This window comes from Contarinia nasturtii, unplaced genomic scaffold (assembly GCF_009176525.2).
Source record: "Contarinia nasturtii isolate CC-2019 unplaced genomic scaffold, AAFC_CNas_1.1 Cnas_scaffold_285, whole genome shotgun sequence".
In the NCBI taxonomy this organism is placed as follows: domain Eukaryota; kingdom Metazoa; phylum Arthropoda; class Insecta; order Diptera; family Cecidomyiidae; genus Contarinia; species Contarinia nasturtii.
Window position 1 is genome coordinate 5,219,047 of NW_022197640.1, and position 20,816 is coordinate 5,239,862.

Sequence of the window (20,816 nt, forward strand, 5' to 3'; positions counted from 1 at the left end):
ATAATAATTTCTCCGAAAGAATGCAGAAAATTGAAAAATCAAGAAAACAAGGCTAAAACTTTATGAAACAGAATAAACAAACTTATTTGACATATCTCGGTATGGCCATTTTGACTTCTCTCTCGCTCCTCGCTCTCTTACCCTCTTTTTTTCCAATTATCGATGCAATTTTGTTCTTCTTGTTCACGTTTAAATATACATAGTCATTTGGCTTTCCGCATATTATACATGCAACATGAAGGACATGAACAGAATCAGGAGTGGCCAAAATAAATTAAAACGCACAAAATCTGGTTTATAGGCTTTATTATATTATTTAAATTTCAATTAACAACTGTAATATTTTCGTTTTCAGTAACATATGATAAACCAAACAGACTCAATAGAAATGAATTTATAAAATAAATAATAAGTGTTTTGTATGAATGTATATGTATAATGAATAAATCCTTTTTTTCTCATAGTATGTTACCAACAATCTTTGCAAGCAAAACTACATATAGTTGTTTTCAAGAACTTGGGCACCGCTACATTTCATTTTTTGGATCGCTGAAAAGTGAAATACATTTTTCGAAGAAATTCTTATAAAAATAAATACAGAGAACAGGCGTGAATGAAAAGTAATGAAAAAAAAATAGAACAAACATTAAGTGGATTGAATGTGATTAATTTTAAATGTGGGTTTTGCTTCATATACATTTTATAATTTCACGCCAATTACATTACGTACCAATGCCTGAAATTAGACAAGGAAATCAATACGTTGCTGTTTGTTTCCGTTTTTGTTTTTGTTTTTGTAGGCACTGTTGAACACTTTTTGGCCGATTATTTTGGAAAAACAATAACAACAAATAAACTTTATGCGATAAATGCTTAAAAGTTAAGCTAAATTTTTGTTTGCTGCCATATGCATCGGTCGGTTCATTTTTTCGGTTCGATTACTTCAAATTCTTCAAATTCAATGTCATCGTATTTTGGTTTACGTTTCAAGGCCATATCATTTGCAAAATAGTTTTTCTCAAGTGAGTCCCATTTCACTAAGTTGTTTTTCTTGCTTTTTTCCTCTTCGGATCTGGCGACCACCTTACACAAATCCTCTAATATTGCTTTATGAGTTTCCTTGATTTGTTGTCGTTCATCCAATTCGGCTTTGGTGAGCATCGATGTTGGCCGAACGGTGGCTGTAATTGGACCGGTTTTTCTTGTTGTTGATCGAATTTCACCTGCGTTGCCCTTCTCCTTGTTGCCATTCAATAGTTCCTTTCGTGTTGCGGTTTTAACTTTATCTTTTTCTTTATGCGATTTTATGTTCATTTGAAGTGCAAGATCAACGTCTTTATTACGTGGCAATAAAACTTCTTTTGATACTTTGGCGACGATGTTACTGCTGCTGCCACCAATGCAACCGCTGCTATTCGCTTTCATTCCGATTGCATTTATGTGATTTTTCACACTGACTTGTGATAGTATCTCAATCGGTCCCAATCGATCCATTGATTTTGACAATCCACTCAAATCTTGCTTTCGAAATGAGCTGATTGGTTTGATTTTTGCTGCATCGGTGGCCGCTTTTTCGATGCATTTCGATTCAATGATACGTGGTACGCGTTTCTCTTGAATTGCATTCGTTTCAATTCGTTGGATGATATTTCGTACGGTGTCCTCTGTATTCGAAATGCTACGATTTCGCGAGCAAAATTTATGTAATGGCCCATCATTAAAACGTGTTCCGGCCAATTCTAAGCGGCTATTGCAGCTATTTGACTTTATTAAACGTAATTTCATACCTAACGAAGCAACGAAATGACAATGAAAGAAGAGAAAAAAAATGAGAATGAAACAAAGAAATTGATAACATAGTTGTGTCACATATAAAATCTCATGTAATAGCATATGATGCCATGGTGGCAATATCTTTTCATTTACCCAAATGATTTTTATCCGCATCACAGAAATTTGTGTATAATCGGTTAGCATGTGAACCGTTGTTTGGATGACAAACTTCGCAAATGTTATTATCACTGTGGTGAATTTCTCGCATTATAGCTTTTGTCATTGGGCTCACTTCAGGTGATTGATTATTCAGCACACGACCGCCATAGTACGTAACCGATGAGCCACATTCACGTATCTTTTCCAGTATATCCTTTGATTATTTGAAAGCATTACGGTAGGATTCGGCCCATTGCGAAATGAAACGAAACGAAACAAATAAACAAGGAAATCAATGCGAAAATTCAATTTTGACTAACAAACATACAAAAAAAAACTCTAATGAGATTATCTATCGATTTACAATTGAATACACGAGTCATTTGGTGACGTTAAACGGATTTTATCCGTTAACTCTATAGTAAGAAACGAAAAGAAAAAACAAAATCAATTTCAATAAATACCTGGCTTACGTAGTATGATTCGCATAGTTCATTTGCATTTTCGTTGGATATCATTTTTGTGTCATCATTATCGTTGCAATCGCACGGTGAACTCAAATCACCGCTAGATATTCCACTCGAGAGACTCGATGAATCCCATTTCTTAATACGATTACATACGTTACCAGTTCCACTATAAATAATGCCACTAGTATTCAAACTATGTTTACTGTTACTCTTCATTTGCCCATTGTTGAATGTTTCCAAGGTTAAATATTTTCGATCGATACTTTTACAATTTTCATTCAAACCAATCATGCTTCTCGATTTTTGTGCTTTCATCGGGCACAGAAGTAACGTTTCTTCAAAGAGTTTTTTTGCATTACGAACGGTATCCGGTGTGGGTAGCTCTTCGTCAATCAACTCTTTATTGACACGGATCGGATGATAAAAGAAATGCTTTCGCAATCCACCTTTGCTACCGTCACCTTTTCCAGCGCCAGCAGTTATTTTACAAGTTAAAAGTGGCGATTCGTGCGATTTACTGGATATTGGTTCGATTTTCGTTCGTACCGGTTCAATTATGACCACATTATTCTGGGTTAATAATTCCTATAAAATTCATAAAATTGGAAAATGAACGGTCGGACGAATCGTAAAAATAAAACTAAATCTATCGACTGTATATCTATCTAAACAGTAAAGAAGGATTAGGTTATAAACATTCTGTGCATACAAGGCTTGTCGGATTTGCTTTCTCTCTGGTACTTTTTTTTCAATGCCATAATTTGGAATTTGTGTGGATTTCCACTTTAAAAACTCAATTTATGACATTTTTGTTTTACAGCAGTAGCACTGTTACTATAATTTGAAAATAATGTGTTTCTCTGGAATCTACAATCCGAACTTTTCGATATAGGTCTCAAATGGAAAGAAAATCCGACAAGCCTAGTGCATACTGTATGTGCACTTTACTTAAATTACTCGATTTATTGAGTGCTTTTTTATCGTACCTGAAAACGATAGTCGTTCAAATACTGTAACAGTCCATCCAATGGTGGTTCTTTACGGGTGTGATTGAGCAAGTTTTTCTGGAATGTATCAGTTTTCATGACTTTGTATCGAACATGATCGAAATCTTCGGCATCAACTCCTTGTACCTTTACAATAGCGGCTTGCTTTTGATCGTCCAATTCGACAATTTCCACCGATGGTGTGTAACTGTTTAATTCATCACGATCCGTATACAATAATGAATGTAATCCTGATGCGGCCGATGCAGCTCGCCGTAAAGTATTATTGGAAACGCTAATGGTTGGTGGTTTCAAGACCATTTCTTCGTTACTTGATTTTTTCAATTTATTTGTATCAAGTATACGATTAAGTGTTGAATTAGCGCTCATCGTTTCGCTAATGCATGTGGTTGATGCATTTAAATTTCGATTGTCTTGTAAATTTTCCATCATGTCAACCATATCTTCATCACCATCAACGGTATCAATTAATTTTGACCAATAGGTTCTAACCGAATCGACTTTTCGTAGCATTTCATGTTTCGCCTGACCGGTTACCGTCGTATTCACATTGATCATTTCATTTTCTTTATTTTCTTTGCTATTTTTTAACGCCGATTTTGGTAGATTGCGTTTCGAATCGATTACATGCATTATTTGCGGTCGTGACATATTGAAATTTGGTTGAACAATGTGTGTTTTAATGTTTTCAATAATTGCCTGCTGGACACGATGATGATGCTTATGGTGTCTTGATTTATCGTTGTTTCGTGTCAATTTCTCGTTGAGATTATGTTTGGTTTTATTTTCCAAGCGACGCTTCAACGTGTTCGACAAATTGACTTTTAAATTCGAATGCATACGATGTTCGCGACTATCGCCAAAACGTTCACCACTTTTGCTGTAATGATGGTGTTGGCGTTTCGAATAATGTGATTTTTGATATGATTTATGACCACCGCTTCGGTTTACTTTAACAGCTGGCACATCAACCGTTTCTTCGATGTTATTATCTCGTGAGATTTGAATGTCGGGTGAACTACTATATTCGATTGATTTTTGTTTGGCCGGCAATAAAATGTTTTTCGGTTTTTCACGAATTTCGTCGATTTCACAATTTTTTGTGCTCAAATTATCCACTTCATTCAATTCCGCTGAAAATAATGAAATACACTCTTCATCGATTTTCACTAAATGATTCGATTCATCGGCACTGTTGTTTTTGACAATTGAATTATTCTTTGTCACGCCACTCAAAACGTTGTCGTCGAGAGCATCGATGGCAACTGGTGCGGTAATAATGGTGGCAGGCGCAACGATAACAGCTTGTTCCGGCACAATTTTTGAAAATTCAATGAAAATCGGCTCTTTTGATTTGACCTCCTTTTGAATTGGTATTGGATGTGGTGGTGATGGTTCGTATGATTCGCGTTGTCGAATTTTTTTATGGGCACGACCAAAGTTTGTAATCGAATCGTAAATTTTCGTTTGCTCTTCCAATGGATAGCAAGACAATCGAAGTTTTGCATCAATTCGTTCCGATGCTTGAAGACTTTTGTTAATATTTGCCAATGGCAATGAACAGTACTGATTTTCAATAGCAACCGAATCACGTGGTGTTAATGTTGTTGGTGGCAGTGGTTTTTCAACCTTTTTATTGATTTCGTTGTTGTGCGCACCGCTTCCCGACGAAATGAATGTGAGCCGTTCTAATGTACCACGATTCGATATATCCGAGAATGTGGTGAGTTTTGTTTTTGTTTCACTTGCAATGTTGCCGCTTCTTGCTGGTGGATTTTTGTTAATTTGACTGTATAAATTGTCACCGTCTTCTTTTGCAATTGGTTCAATAATTGCTGTTGATGCTTCCGTTGTTGTTGTTGTTGTCGTCGTCGTTGCTTTTGTGTCCTTTTTTGTGTTCATATATTCGCTCAATGTGGAATAATTGTTATCCGATAGATATTCGTTAATTTTTTCCTCTTCTTCAACAATGGTTGCCGCTTCGTTGCTACCTTCCGACGACAAATAAATTGAATCGTACGATATTACACTTTTATGGTCTTCACGGAATTTCGGTTTTCGATCTGGTTCAATTTCATCAATGCCAACAATATCCGATATACGACGATTTTCGGCTTGTTCGTTTTCACAAATTATCAATGGTCCATTCGATCGTTTCGCTTTGTATGTGTTCGTATCAACGCTGCTGGTGCCGCCGTTTACATGAATCACCGATACATCTTCGGCGCTAACAAATTTATTGTTTGAATAGATGTCATCCGTTTTGATGGTGCAATAGTCGGGCAACGGTGATTGCTCTTGTGCATCCGATCTCAGTGATAAATTATCGTCAATGTAACCGTTTTGAAGTGATATATCTGGCGTACCAATTATTCGACCCGTGTATGGATCTTTGCCTTCATATGTCGAATAGATTCCACTGCCGTCCAATTGATGCAATGAATTTTTAAAATAATCCGAATCAAGACTGTCCAAATCGCTTTTGTCATTAACCCACAAAGCGGGCAATAGTTTTTGATCGCCCTTTTGAATGATTTGAGTGCCTTGAAGCTTCTTTAAATTACCACAATAATCATCCGATTCGCGAGTTTCGGATGTTTGCGTATCAACGCCACTGCCACTATCGTCTTCACCCCGATATTTCTTCCGATGTACTTTGTTGTTGTTGTTATTGGTGCTGCTGTTGCTGCTGTAATCACAACACAAAAAACTAAAATTATAAGTGAGTTTGTTTTGCTGGAAGTGAACTTATGATTCATGGAGGGAAGAGCAATTTGTGTTTTCTTTCTTTTATCGAATAAATCATTTTCTGTAATTATTTATTATCATTATTTTACGATGCTCGTAAATACAATTACGTGCACAACATTTTTATAATGGGAATATTGTGTGTTCAAAGCGCATTTCAAAGCTGAAACTTTTATTCATTTCGCATTTGAACACAGCTCAATCACTTCTTTTTTCATTGTTCTAATCGACGTAAATAAGTGAATTTCAGGAAGAGATGCGCATGAAATATATCTGCTCATTCTAAATTGACTTTAGTTTCATAAATACTGAATATAGAAAATGTTTTTAAAAAATTATACCGATTTTGGAAGAAGCTGCGATTCAAAAGCTTTGCACGTGGTATCAATTGTGAGCGTCTCGATCGGATGCCGCTACCAATTTGTAAATCGTTGAATGTCTCTTCGCGTATAACAGCCAAACTTCTGGTACGACGCAAGCTACACGATTCCGATTTGTTAATTGTGTCTAAAGTTTGCTCAATACGATCATATATTGATTCAACTTTTTCAGCTGCCAAATAAAACAAACATACAAAAAAAGAATTAATTTAATGAACAAATAAAAAATGACAGACGAATCATTAATTATTAGTCATCGTTTAAATTTGCGGTAAAATGTGTGTTAAAATTGAAGAAAAAGTGCACATCAAAGAAAAACAGAAAATACAAGAAAGAAGAGCACAAATTTTATAAACCGACGAGTCAGAAATAATATTACTAGATATATATGTTCTATTCGATAGCATGACCGAGTAAAGCGGTTAGAAAAATTGTTGATAATGCTGACTTGGTAAATAAATTCCCAAGACAGCATAATCAACGAAGTGAAAAATGGCTGGAGCTGAACGAGGAAAAAAACATAAACACACACACAAATAAAAACCAACGGCAAAAATAACATCTCGTGAGCAGCATTACGAGCTCATGATATACGATTGATGTATCGTTGCACACAAACTACGCTTGAAATATGCATGGCCTGATTTGAATATGACCGCTCTTATTGCCATTTAAATATCGAAAATGTGTTTGTCCAACGACTTAATGTGGTAGAAATAGTGCAAAAAAAAAATGGAAGAACCAACCGAATTGACATAAGAGGTCAGCAATGGATTTTAATACTCACCACTATTTACGTTTGTATTTCCGTACAAGTTTTCCAAATCGTTTTTATCTTTTCGGCCTTCTAAACGTGAATATAAATCGTACAAACTGGATGTGTACCCTTTCGTTTGTTTAGTGAACGAATGCTTACTCTGTGAGGTTAAATCGATGTTGGATAATGAACGATGACGCCAACCGGATCCACGGCCTGGCCCACCAAATTGACAATTTGGATCGGGTACACGAACACGATCGACGTGATTTTGTGCTGAATCAGTATTTCTATATTACGCGCGAGACAAAAATTATACAAAATCTGATTATTAATTAAATGCATGTTAAGATTGATCGATAGACAGACACACACACACACACATCACACTCACTCAATTTAAAAGAAGAAAAATCAATATGAAAATGACTTATGCATTAAGTAATTTGATGATTTTTACAAAATGCGTCAAACGATTTTCAATATGCAAAGCACTGTGCTCTAAGGGATTGAAATAGAAAAAAATGACTAACCGTTCAGATAAAAATCGAGAGAATCTTTAGTATGCGAATGAAGGGCAATGCAAAATCTCTGAGAATTATTCAGTTGGCAATGAAGATAAGATTATTTTGTAACTACATAAAAAGAGAATCATTTTTATCTTATGTATATACGTGTAGTGAATAAGATAACAGCATTTTGTAAAACAATTACATTTAAACCTTCATCCAAACCGTGCATCATCCGAACGAGTAGAAAAATATTTATATATACACATTTGTATTTCATCGGAAAATCATTAAATTTTGACTGCAATATATCACATGTACATTAAAAAAACATCTTCGAGCACCATGTTTGCGCCTAATAGTTGTTGCATGTACAATACACATGTCGTTGAACAGAGATTCGCCGCTTTGACCGTTGTTGCCGAGACGATAGACGACAACGCTTCATATTTTTGTCAAGCACACACTGCGCAGTGTAAACACGAAATCCGGTATTTATGTGTATGCTTATCTCATATTGAAATCGGTTATTTCCTCGTGTCTAATTAGTCGATATAACGAAATTTCTGATTTTCAACCATTTTAGAGACGAGAGAAATTACATACATTCAATCGCACAAATTTACAATGCAAATTGATATATACAACACTTTCGACAAACGAACAACTCCTGTGTTTATATTTGTGGATGGGTGGGTGTGTGTTTGTGTGTGCATAATTTATTATGCAAAAATTTATTAAGGGAAGCAATTTATTGAAAAATTAATGAGAACATTTTCGATGATTTAGAGCGATTGGAAATGAACGTGATGCCTTAAATATATACAATAAGCATGACAAGCACACGCACGCTGAAATCTAGCGAAAATGTTATTTGAAAAGTTATTTCATCTAATTTCTCAAAAATCTTTTTTCAATCAGCTGTGCGCAATTCAATTGTTTTGTGCACACGTATATGCAAACAAAATGAAAAATCAAACACACTTAAAATGCATTGAAACGAGTGTTCATTGAATCGAACCAAAACACAACAAACACATCAACATTTATATGCATTGCTAGTTCAATCGTCGACAACAAACCCATACATATTCTTCTATGTACTTTTCGACAAATTCATACTAGCGCTTCGTTTCCGATGAAATTTTCAAGTATAACTGCATTTTAAAAATGTTCAAAGCGCATGAAAACAGATTTTAAAAAAAAATACCACTATATGAATCAGTCAGCATAAAAGCGATGAACAATGCACGATAAATTAATCCATTAGAAATGAATAGACAAAATTGAAAAAAATAAAAAAAAATAATAACGTAACACGCACATCCATAACGATTATCTGCTATGATTAAAATCAAATTGTTGACAATTGGCTACCTCTCTTCCGTAGCCAGTGCATAATTTATGGCCAATGTACATTGACATTTGTTACATTTCACTCTTGTGGTGTGAATTGCACGAAATGACAAATCATAAATTTGAGTTTGTCTTTTATTCAATGGTCCCACTTTCATCGCTATAGTGCGATATCATGTCATAGGTTGGCAGAAAAATAAATCGTAACCATAAAATAAATCGGAATTTTATTATTTACATCAAACTTGAAAATGTACAAATTGAACGTACTTTTGCAAACTGGGAGTATGAAAGTGTGCGATAAACATAACATTTATCTCAAAAAAAAAAAAAAAAAAATCACACACATCCCCACCGAACGACAACCATAATGTGCGTGGTTAAGTTATACCATTTAGCATACAGGGTTTACATTGAGATTATGTTTCGAATGTATATGAGTAGATGGGATTTAAGAAATGATGCTATTCAAAATGGTCTGTCTGCATAAAGTTCTCGAATGAAAATGTAAATGTATTTTATGAAACGTAAATTTTACATAATAAATGAATAGTAATTTAAGATTTAGCCAAGCGCATTAGTGGTGGTGAACAGGTGCGTGAGTCAATCATTCGTCTTGACTAGCGACAACGATGACGGCGACCGACTCCTGTGCATGGCAATATTTCCACTTTTATTTGTAGAGCGTTTAACTTGATGTGTGATGATAAATGTGATGGATGCCACCCAAGAATATATGCTAAGTGATTTCTATTAATCTGATTGGATTACATGACATTAGACATCTTTATACAGGTCATTCAAAATCTCTGCCAAAGCACTTTTCGAAATGTTCTCTGCATGTACAACACACGTTAAAGTCTCATTCAAATTTTTTTTCCGAATCTTGTCAGCTGTCCACACACACTCACACACACACGGGCGCGCACACTCTTCATATATATGACAAAATGAAATAGTTTTCATTCAGTGTGCGCGGCTCATTCAGTATGCATCTTTTACCATGTTAAACCATCTTTTTTTTGTTGTTGAGCGGATTAAAATTCATTGTGCCGCAGTTCCGCTTCCACATAGTTTCTCTCATTCCAAATGCAATGAATTGTATCAATATCGTGTACCGTTCATACGGCACACTTTCAGTTGATCATCACTTGACCATAGAATTTCCCGTGTAAAAGTAAGAAGGGCACGTTGTATTGTGTGGATGTATTTTGTTTGTTTTAGTGCGTACCATTTGTTTGATTAAAATGTTTTAATTGGACGCACTTCTCCATTGCGAATCAAACTCGTGATTCGTGCAATTTGAATGTGAGCTCTTTAGTCTTCGAAAACTGAATATCATGAGCAGATTATCGAGGGTCATTATAATCATAAGCGTGATAACAACAACAGATTTTTTTTCCCCTAATTTGATTTGTTGTATCAGTAGATGTCTATTTTTATTTCCGACTCAAGCATATCCCGTGTGCAAAAATATTCACTAACTAGTCAGTTGGCTAAGTTGGAATGTTATTGACTTAAGCCAATTTCCATCACAATTAGCTATATTCGTCTGTTTAAAATCAAATAAATAGACAACTGTCGTCAAGTGGTTAAACGTCTACAGTTAACAAAACTCATTTTCAGTTGATTTCAGCCAATCAGTCAGTGAGTCAGTAGTTTTGCACACGGGTATGCCATTCAACAAATTATTACTCTTATTAAATTCTCCGTGCGTCTTCAAAATGAACTCGACCGAGTGAGGAATTATTTTATTTTACTTTCGTCTCAGATATTTTTTTTTATTCACTACAAAGATGATTTGCGATAAGAACAATTCTACGACGGCAACGAGAGACGTCAAACATTCGAAAGTACTAAATCCTAGAACAAATCCCGCATTGTATTTTTAAGTAGACAAAAAAAATTGTCTGAATTGAATTCTCTGAATGAAATTGCATGCATGAATGACGCCATGCCACTATTGTTTTGTAATTTAAATATAGTTTTGTCTCAAGTTAAAGTTAAATGTTCACGGGAAAGTCATAAATCGAACTAAAATCCCTGTAGAATTATTTCGAATCATTATTCAACTATCGTCGCTGTCGTCATCGTCATCGTCCGTAGCTGAAATCGTATTTTAATTCATTTCAGAATTGAAAAAAGATTTCGACACAGCTTTGCTTTTAGCAAAAAAAAAAATCCATTAGGATTTCAGAAAATCGATTATATTCCATGCACGAACCATACCAAATTCATTTATACAATTTCCCTTATATTTAAATGCCCCAACAGAAAACAAAGAAAAATTGTTCTCGCTCCGTTGAGAGGCGTTCGTTATTTTTTTTTATGACATAAGCAATAAACTATAGCTTTCAGTCCATTTAATTCAATCTCTATTCTTGTGAAATCCATTTGGTTTGCACCAGAACCATTTAAAGAGAGTCACGAATGGTCTGACTGAAATCATTTTTATTTTACTTAAAACTTTTCGAGTTAAACCAAAAAAATATATATATTTATAATCCATTTCGATGCAGAATGTTCGAAATAAATAAAGAGATCAACAGGTACTGAATATGCAATATTCCAGTTATATTTCGTTTACACGCGATACTTTTTTTATATCTTGTTTGGCCACAATAATGAGTTTCGTAAAATGAAATTAACATTACACAAAATAAAGGAAATTAAAAACACTTGAATGAGTTCGAAATATATATACGAAAGGAGCTGAGAATAAAAAAAAACACTTTTAAAACAAGAAATTATATAAGAAAAAGTCTGAATTTTGCTATACAAATAGACTATTCACACCAATTCGATTCATTGTCATATCTCATGTGATCGCCTGAATGTTGTTAATTATTCAATTGACAAAACTTAAAAAGAGCCGAAATTCAACTATTTAAAAAGCATTTTGTTGAAAGTATCACGCGACTAAACGATAAGGCGATGAATTGTGCCAATTTATACATTTTTCACAATTTTCTCCAAAATGAGCATGTTTCAACGTTTACTTTTCTATCACGTTCTCACCTTAAGTTTTTTGTTCTTAAATGTGGATCTTGTCTATGGATTTAATCCAAAATGTAAAATATTCTGAATCACACTTCACTTGGATACGATCAACTGTGGCTATTTTTGACAACTATTTCAATTCCAGTCGAGTCACAAACACAGAACCTCGTGTGCTTTACACCATACACTTCAATGGTGGTACAGTATGGTATTTGCATCAAACGTCGCATAATTAACAAAATTACAATAACAACAATGAGAAAAAAAAATAAATAAATTTATATATATAAAAATACAAACGCACCAGAATACATATATATATGTGTACAGAAAGACAAATAAAACAATCATAAGCGGCAGTGAAAAAAAAATGAACAATGAAAACAAAAACGCACACCGACAAAACAAAACAAAAATCATTCACACTACAGTGCACACACTTGTTCAATTCATGTATACGTTAAATGAATATGACAATATAATGGCGCGCGAGAAAAAAAAACAACAACACAGTAATATTCGTCGCCGCTCAAGATACGAAAATTACGGAAAAATGATAAATATGAAATGAAGAAATCAACAATTCATTATAGCCGTTACGTGCTTCTCTTATTATGAACAGTATTTGGCGTGCACGGTTTCATCCATATGAGTGTGTGCGGCTGAGTCACATAGAAAACCAGCATTACATCTTAAAAGCTTTGGGTTACCAGGCGCCGCATTCTAAACGACAATGTAATGTTTCTTTTGACAATAAATGCAAAGATCACAATGATCAACATCTATTAGGTTAAATAAAATCATTCATGTTGGACAAATGCGATGTGATGGATATATTCAATAAAATAATTGGTTGACGATGTTACTAATTTTCATCTTCACGCGGTGATGACGTTGTTGATGAAATGAAAATGTGAAATCTTCAACAAAGACAATACGTTAAATTACAATTTGGCACTCGCATGAGTGACATCTAATCGTTGATATAATCAGAAAATTGCGTTGAGCATCTGCTTGAGTGTAAATTAGTTTTATTTATTTTTGCAAGAGGATTTTATTTGTTTGTAAAATGTTCATCAAAAGTATTTTCCGTATCGGTACGTATATTGAAATAACAAACAAGGCTTTAACATGACATGATTTGCAAAAACAAAAACCACACTTTTGTCGTCTCGATTCTATTCTGTGTCGGACATGACACCACCATTTGCAGTAGACAGGATACATTACTGTTGATATCGAAATGAATCAGAAATAGAAAATTCATTGTGATGATCACACATTCAACATCAGCATGTCCATCAAAAGCTTTTGTTTTTCCCAAAAAAAAGACATGCTCGCCAATGTGAAATGGTTTCGAATAGTTCATTGTGCTAAAAATTACCGACATAAATCACAAGCAATTTTTGTTGTCACAAACAATTTTAATGAGAGACTGATGAACGAACAAAGACAATAAACAAACGAAACAACAACAAAAAAAACAATAATGAACATCGGGGCATTTTTGAAAAATAATTGGTTCATTTGCGACAAAGATTTATGTTTCAAGCAAAATGCTTATGATTGTTAGTTAGGTAAATGATGTGCGTGGCTTGTAAGGAAATTCTAATGACGCAAAGGAATCTAATTACTAAAAAAAAGAGAATTTTGACACTATTTCAAACAATAAATGAAATTTTAAGCGAAACATTCAAAATCAAATGTGAGAAAATGTGAAAATAAAAAGCGTCGAAAATCTCAGGACATCAATTCACAGTGAAATTCTATTAAAAAGCATTAAAAACATGACGATATTGAAATTCATTGCACGGCAACTGGTAATTATTTGACAATTCAAAACCGACAACATTTTCATGTGCAGTGCAAATATCGCTTTTAAAATGTAGTGTGTTTTATGCAGCGAGGTGTTTTTGTGCGTTAAGCGTTGAATGCCATATCTAGGCTTGTCCGATTTCGTTTCGCTCCGATATTTTTGCAAATGTCATAATTTGAATTTTCAATGCCAGTATTTTTTGTGGATTTTTCACTATTTTCACAATTTGAAAATAAAGTGTGTTTCTGGTCCATATCTTAAGTTTTTGAATTGAAAATCTACGAAAATTACATATTATCATAGCATTGGACAAAAATTAAAAAAAAAAGTATCAAAGAGAAACGAAATCCGACAAACCAAATGCCATCAAATGTGAGCGGACCAATAATTAATGGTTTGATATTATTTGAGATTTTAATAAATCAATTTTAATGTTCTCACTCTGCAATTTGTCAGGCACAATAATTTTGATGTGATTGCAAACAAAATAGATAGCGCACAACAATGAAACCGCAATGCAATGTTGAAAATGACATTATCATCAATCGAACTGGAAGTGTGTTTCAGCAGAATAAATCGATTGAAACAAATACATCTTTAGGCGTTTGCCCCACACTACGATTTGATGAATGGATATAATAAATCTATATAGCTTGACTGTTACCTCCAGAGGGGCTGCTCGACGGAATAGTTGTACGCAACGAAAACAATCATTTATTCGATCAATAAGGCATAACTGTGCATTAAGTTTGGGGCGTGCTAACTTACAAAATGAATTGTATTAGAGTGTTAAATTGCAGGTGTTTTTTTATGTTGTTGAAAAGAAATAACAACAAAGAATTACATTAACGCTATCATTGCGGAGTGTTTGACGAAAATGGAAGTGAAAGAATGCGCAAAACTTTTTTTTTTGAAAACAAAATAAAAAATAATAATGGTGACATCAATGAAATCAATCTTTGTTTGATGGCACTGTTCATTTTTTGTTGTCTTTTGTTTTCAATTTATTCGAAGCAGCGATATGTGATGGTCTAATAATCGGTATCAAACCTCAAAATCAATCAATATATAATTTATAGAATTGGAAAGAAGGTCTTTAACAGTTAGGTCTTTAATAGTTACACTCTTTTTTTTTGCAGAACTGTGTGCAATGAATGAAGTAATCAAACTCAAAAAGAAAAACAAAAAAAAAGCACTTGTCAAAAGTTTCTTAATCAAACTAAAGTTCACTGAATTGTGTACGAATGCAACATGAAATTTCATGATAAATTAAATGACCAGTGGTTATATGTGGTCATCGTTAATCAAGAGATATGTGGTACTTTTGCATTCAGCATCAATTGCACCGAATTAATAATTAGGCTTTTTATTTAACAACTTACTTATACTTGCTACGTGTCTGTGATCCTTGCATATATCCCATTCGAGTGCCTCCATTACAAAAACCATTACTTTGTCCCGAACCTATGTTGATGGCAATTAAAACACCGTTCACTCAAAAAAAAAAATTGAATTTTCTTTTTTTTTGCTTTTGTTGCTGAATGTCTCTGTTTCGGCGGGAACAGACGTCGTATTTTTCTATACTTGATTTTGTGTTCGTTAGCACTAGTATAATATTTCTGCTGTTTTCACCGTTATCATCAATTGTCTCAATATCCTTTCTTTTCCCAGCACTTTTCCACTTTTTTTTAATATATATTTTTTTTTATCTCCAGAAAATGTTTTCTCCAAATTAACCAAATATAAAAAAATAAATGGTTCGATGCAATGAAGATATAAATGTAACTCTTCGTTGTTTTTCTATGGACGTTTGATGGTTTTGCAACAAAATTTCCCGATTAAATGTTTCGCTCTGTGTGTCTCAGTGTTGTTAAGACAAATAACAAATCGATACCCGGTCCGATCGCAATGAAATGTTAACAATAACTGAAGTGAATTCCACAGGTTTTGGTGGAAAAGAAAAAAAATTGAAAACAATAAAATGAACGAAGAAGAGGACGGCAAAGAAGAATGAATATATAGATAGATGAACAAAGCTAATAAATTTAATACTTCGATAGTTTTGCGCGCTATAGAGTTTACAGTGTTTTGATACACATTTAAAGAAAATCTCTTTGTTTACTGCTTCCTTCTCCAGTCCATCCAAAGCTTAAGCCGAAGCTTCAACGATACAGCTCGTTATAATGTATTGCATTTGTTCATTGTGTGCGTACACTATACAAGCCCACACATTTTCGTGGTTGCAAAATGCGGTACAATGTCTGCTATTAATTGGTTTGGTTTAATTATTTAAAAAAAAATAACAACAACATTAACATCATCTGCGAAACGGCGCTAATATTCTTCGATTGAGTTAATATTTATTTCTGTTTTTATAATGAATTCGCTCACTTTGGCTCTAGTGCTATAATCGTGTGCGATTGTATTTTAGATGAAAGCCTCTCAATTCAATTTGGATGATGAGCAAAGAGTTAACAAATGTGTTGATTTTTCTTCGCCAAATTAACTGATAATCTCCGCAAAATAGGTTTTAAATCTGATGTTTGATTTCGTGTAGCGCTACAATAATATCCACTTCACATCATAAACTTATGCAATTTTCTTATCGGTATTTCTCCCCTCTTAACATTTTACGAATTTTCTATGCGATTTCCATTCGTCTTGATTGGCGATTTTTTTGACTGAATTTTTTATGCGTTTATCGAAGAAAGAGATTGACTTGATTTGACGACAAAATGACTTTTATCATATTGAAAAGTGTATAATAAATATGAAAGGATCCCGAATGAACACATTCGTTCAACATACCAGCAAACCTCAATTATACGCTGTTGATATTAAGCCAACAATAACAATTCCAAATGAATTTGTCCCATTTGAAACCACTTCGTTGGCTACTTAAACACGATGGCACGGTGCACGCTATTTGGTAAACCGTTTATCAATTCGTTTGCTGTCTGTCAGTTTGTTTGCACATTTTTCGTAAGCAAGTAGTTGAATATTGCCAGTACAGCTAATAAATAAAACAACAGCGAAATAACCGACCAAATCAACAAAAATTTGAAGCAAGTGAGAAGTGTTATTTGGATTTTATGTGATATTTGCGTGCCTTTCAAGCCTAATTTTAAATGAAAAAAAAAACCGTAACGCACAAACCGAAATGAAAGAATTGCCCGCGTTAGCCGAAGAAAAGAGAGATGAAGAGAACGAGTGAACAAAAAAAAAAAAAAAAACGATGGAAAACCGTAAAAAACTCGAACACAAAATAGATATAGTATGAAGAAATGTATGAATAAATGAATATGTGAGGGCGCATAACATAATTTTAATGCTCTATAGATTTTATGGAGCAGTGTACAGTGTGCTTAAGATGATCAATTATCATTGCCGCACACTTAAACGCTGTTTCGAAATGCATGTGCAGTTCTCGAAGCAAATATATAATAATGTTATTAATGAATGAGTTTACTTTCGTATTTGTAGATTATTTTTTTCATATTGAGAATAATTGTTAGACCCAATCTTAACACTTGTACCAATGATATGATGTGTGAGCAATAAGGTAGATAGTATTTTTTTTTTTTTTGATGAACGCACTCGAACCCGCTACGAAATTTAGATAAAAATGATTGTGAAATGATCGGTATTGAAGTGGGAAAACACTCAATTCACTCCAAAACGATGGAAAATCATTTAATGAAACGGTGATAATATAATTTCAATTGGAATCGATCCCATTTCGTACCCTTTTAGAGTCAAAAATACTGTTTACACGTCCAATATGTATGGTGTGTAAACATGCTCAAAGCACATGCACTTCAACAAGACGGCCATCCTTTCCGTAACTTTCCGTATTGCTATGCATATAATAATCGTTGAAATCAGTTCAGTGGAAGTCAACTGAACTGAATTATAGTGATATCGAATCAGTCTTTGATTGATACCGTTTTTATATGTTCAATGGAGTAAGAGTGTTGCCTTTCACACAGTCTCCACAATTTAATTAATAGATTTTTCTGTTTCAATTCGCATTTGGTTTTGGTTATGTGATTCTGTGGCGTGTGTATGTGTTTAAACCACTCAAAAAGTCTATACTGCGGTACGCAATATAGCTGCATCGGCAAGTGCATGAAATGCACCAAGAAAATGCGGTGAGTGTTGAATAATACGAATGGTACCGACGCATCGGTCGGACAAACTTTTTAGCTTTGACGCTTTTGAATTTCATTACAACGAAAGAGAGAGAGGGAGAGAGAGAGATAGCACATAGACCAACAGTAGTAGAGCGTCAATGGGGGTTTGTAGACGTGAACAGTCGAACATACTTTGTTGAATGTATGCACTATTTCAGTTATTAGTTCGAAAACAGAGAAAATGTGCGCAAAGCAAAATGAGATCAGCAAGTGCTAGCAAGTAGTGCACTGTTGTGTGCCATACACTAAGTAAGCGAAAAACGGTCAAAAAATATGAGCTGAGGAAAAGAGCAGAAACAACAACAACACAAAACATTGCCATTTCAATAGCACAAACAATGGAACAGCCGCATCACACTCATAATAATACGCGCTCAGAATCGTTTCACCGCACCGAATATCATATTCAATTGATTCTATATGTGATATAGAAAATATTAAATTAGTTGTGTATTCAATGGAAAATAAACGATGCAATGAACAATCGTGTTGTGTGTGTACATATACTGCAATGAATATGGATGTGCGTGCCTTTTTGTTACTCAAATCAACAGTGCTTTTATAATCATCACCATCATCATCATCATCATCGGTTGAATCTATCAATCTGAAAATCACGAAAGCGGCCGAGATATTTAATTATATTAACTTGATTAAAATATTTGCTGCTACCGAGCTCAGCTCAAAGATAAAGTAGTAAATGGAAAAAGCCAACAACAGAAAACATAAAAATGATGTTGATTATTTTTGTTTTTTACATTGTTTTCAAATAGCATAGACATGTAATTGATTGGCAGCATTTTCGTAATTCTCTTGGCATTTCAGTGTGCAATCTAACTCTTTTTTTCGACTTTTCCATGCCAAGTGTCTTGATACACTCACACGAATAATTGACAAATACTAGTGGAAATCGAAAAATAAGGAAAATTCGCAATTGAAAAGCACAAGAACAACTATTTGAAGTAGATAAATTTTTAATGAACTCACATCTAACTCACTTGCTTCACATTTTCTCATTGCATCCTTTTCAATGTATTCGAAAGGAGGTCAATCGACACCGTTTTTTTTTTTTTGCTTGATCATTTGGCTCATTATCGGTGTCTGTTTTAGAAAATATTCTCACTTTCGTGATATTGAAAATATTCATAAAGAGATGTACACACTCATCTCATGCACTTCTCTAAGAAACGAAATGAGAAGAGATGCAGATGAAACTTTAACACATGAAAATGCTAGTGAATTTTAAAATAACCCACTTCACAAAATATTCGACAACACTCTGAATAATACACATTCATCAATCTCATACCCACTTTTGCATAACTCTGTCAAACTGTCAATTTACAGAACCTTTTTTTTTTTGCTATTCACAAAATGGATCGATAATTGTTCGATCATTTTATTTCAAATATTTATAAATCTTGGATTTTCATTCGATGCGAAAAACTTATTCATTCGATATTATTTCTATTTGTCTATTTTCAGAAGTAACTATTAAGTACATTAGAGGATTGCCGCATGTGACAGTGCCATTGCCAAGTCGAAATGAAAAATGTCAATTTGCACTACGACCGGTATCCCACAATGTTGGTGACTTTTTGCAAATGCTTTTGGCCGAAGACAAAGGTATCGATCGAGCTGCTGTTATGAATGAGGATGGTATTCGCATAGCCGCTGCATGTTCAATCGAAAGTCTGCTGAATGATGGTTTTTGGTAAGTTATCGATAATACACACGATTTAATGTGCAATATGCACACTCTCAAATATGCACACTTATAAATGAATGACATATGTCTGCTTGTTATCTAATAGAGAAACTTTTGATTGAACATGAAAAAAACTCCTTATATTCCACACTCGATGAACTGAATGCGAATATGTCAATGTAGATAAAGAGAAAAGTTGCGTTGATAAAAGTTGTGAATACGTTGGAAGTATTCTGTTCTTCTCCTGATGCCAGTTTTACGTAGTTTGTTTTGATGAGATTTCGTTCTAGTTTTTCATGGACAATTTATATTTTCAAATTTATTTTCATCATTGCACACATTTCGCTCAAGCAAACGAAATGAATTATAGTTTTATATATTTGATAGCAAAAACGAAAAATAAAATTCATTTTTTATTTTCATTTATCAATGGAAAACCAACAGTTGTACAGAGAACTGGGAGTGCAAATTCATTCAATAGATATCGGATTGTACTGATTTTTCATTATAAATTTCCACTTTGAAAATGAAATTACGTAAAACAGTCGATGGGATAGAATATGCAACTCAAATGTATTTGAAATACAATCATAAATATCAAATGAACTGGTTTGCAATGTTGATCTGAGGTGAATTCATTTTCAATTCATTTGAATACAAAGCAAACAAGATATATTGATACATTTCAATTTTTGGTCAAAACGCACCGAATATTGCAGTTTGTTGATAATGTTCACTAAAGAGGCATATTTTCCTACATTAAAGTAAGTTTTTTCCAAGGGGCAAGGCAGTACTATAAGAACAATGACTTTAATGCAAACCAGAGTAATGAAACGACACGCATTTTTTGTTGACAAAATGTCCACTCTAGATCGCCACTGTTTGTAGTTTGAACAACATCATCTAGTAGGCCGAAATTTGCATGGTAAGAAATATAGAA

General features: G+C 33.8%; 2 protein-coding genes across 7 annotated transcripts in view; one reads left to right on the plus strand and one right to left on the minus strand.

The window, feature by feature from the left end:
- Positions 1-20,816, plus strand: part of LOC116337819 (calcium uniporter protein, mitochondrial) — a 32,554-nt gene that overhangs the window by 4,915 nt on the left and 6,823 nt on the right. For both annotated transcript variants that reach the window (XM_031762732.1, XM_031762731.1), the window contains exon 3: positions 19,654-19,882. In XM_031762732.1, the coding sequence (XP_031618592.1) occupies positions 19,654-19,882 (229 nt within the window). The remainder of the gene's footprint in view (positions 1-19,653; positions 19,883-20,816) is intronic.
- Positions 290-15,901, minus strand: LOC116337818 (protein javelin). 5 transcript variants are annotated; one of them, XM_031762729.1, is made up of 8 exons: positions 15,358-15,901; positions 7,454-7,584; positions 7,325-7,384; positions 6,499-6,709; positions 3,389-6,119; positions 2,397-2,987; positions 1,927-2,146; positions 290-1,787 (listed from the first exon to the last, which is right to left on the minus strand). In XM_031762729.1, exons 1-8 carry the CDS (start codon positions 15,396-15,398, stop codon positions 922-924), a joined length of 4,851 nt encoding a protein of 1,616 aa, XP_031618589.1. In that variant the 5' UTR covers positions 15,399-15,901; the 3' UTR covers positions 290-921. The 5 variants fall into 5 exon arrangements, with proteins under 5 accessions (XP_031618589.1, XP_031618590.1, XP_031618588.1 ...); XM_031762730.1 differs by having other exon boundaries at positions 3,389-3,466; positions 3,536-6,119; positions 7,325-7,584; XM_031762728.1 differs by having other exon boundaries at positions 3,389-6,095; positions 7,325-7,584.

Excerpts from the sequence above, each read along its gene's own strand:
- LOC116337818 (XM_031762726.1), bottom strand. The coding sequence starts at position 15,398 with ATGGGATATATGCAAGGATCACAGACACGTAGCAAGTATAA. Across the intron at positions 2,988-3,388 it reads TGAACGACTATCGTTTTCAG|GAATTATTAACCCAGAATAA; the intron begins GTACGATAAAAA and ends TGAATTTTATAG. Across the intron at positions 2,147-2,396 it reads AATCATACTACGTAAGCCAG|GATATACTGGAAAAGATACG; the intron begins GTATTTATTGAA and ends AAATAATCAAAG.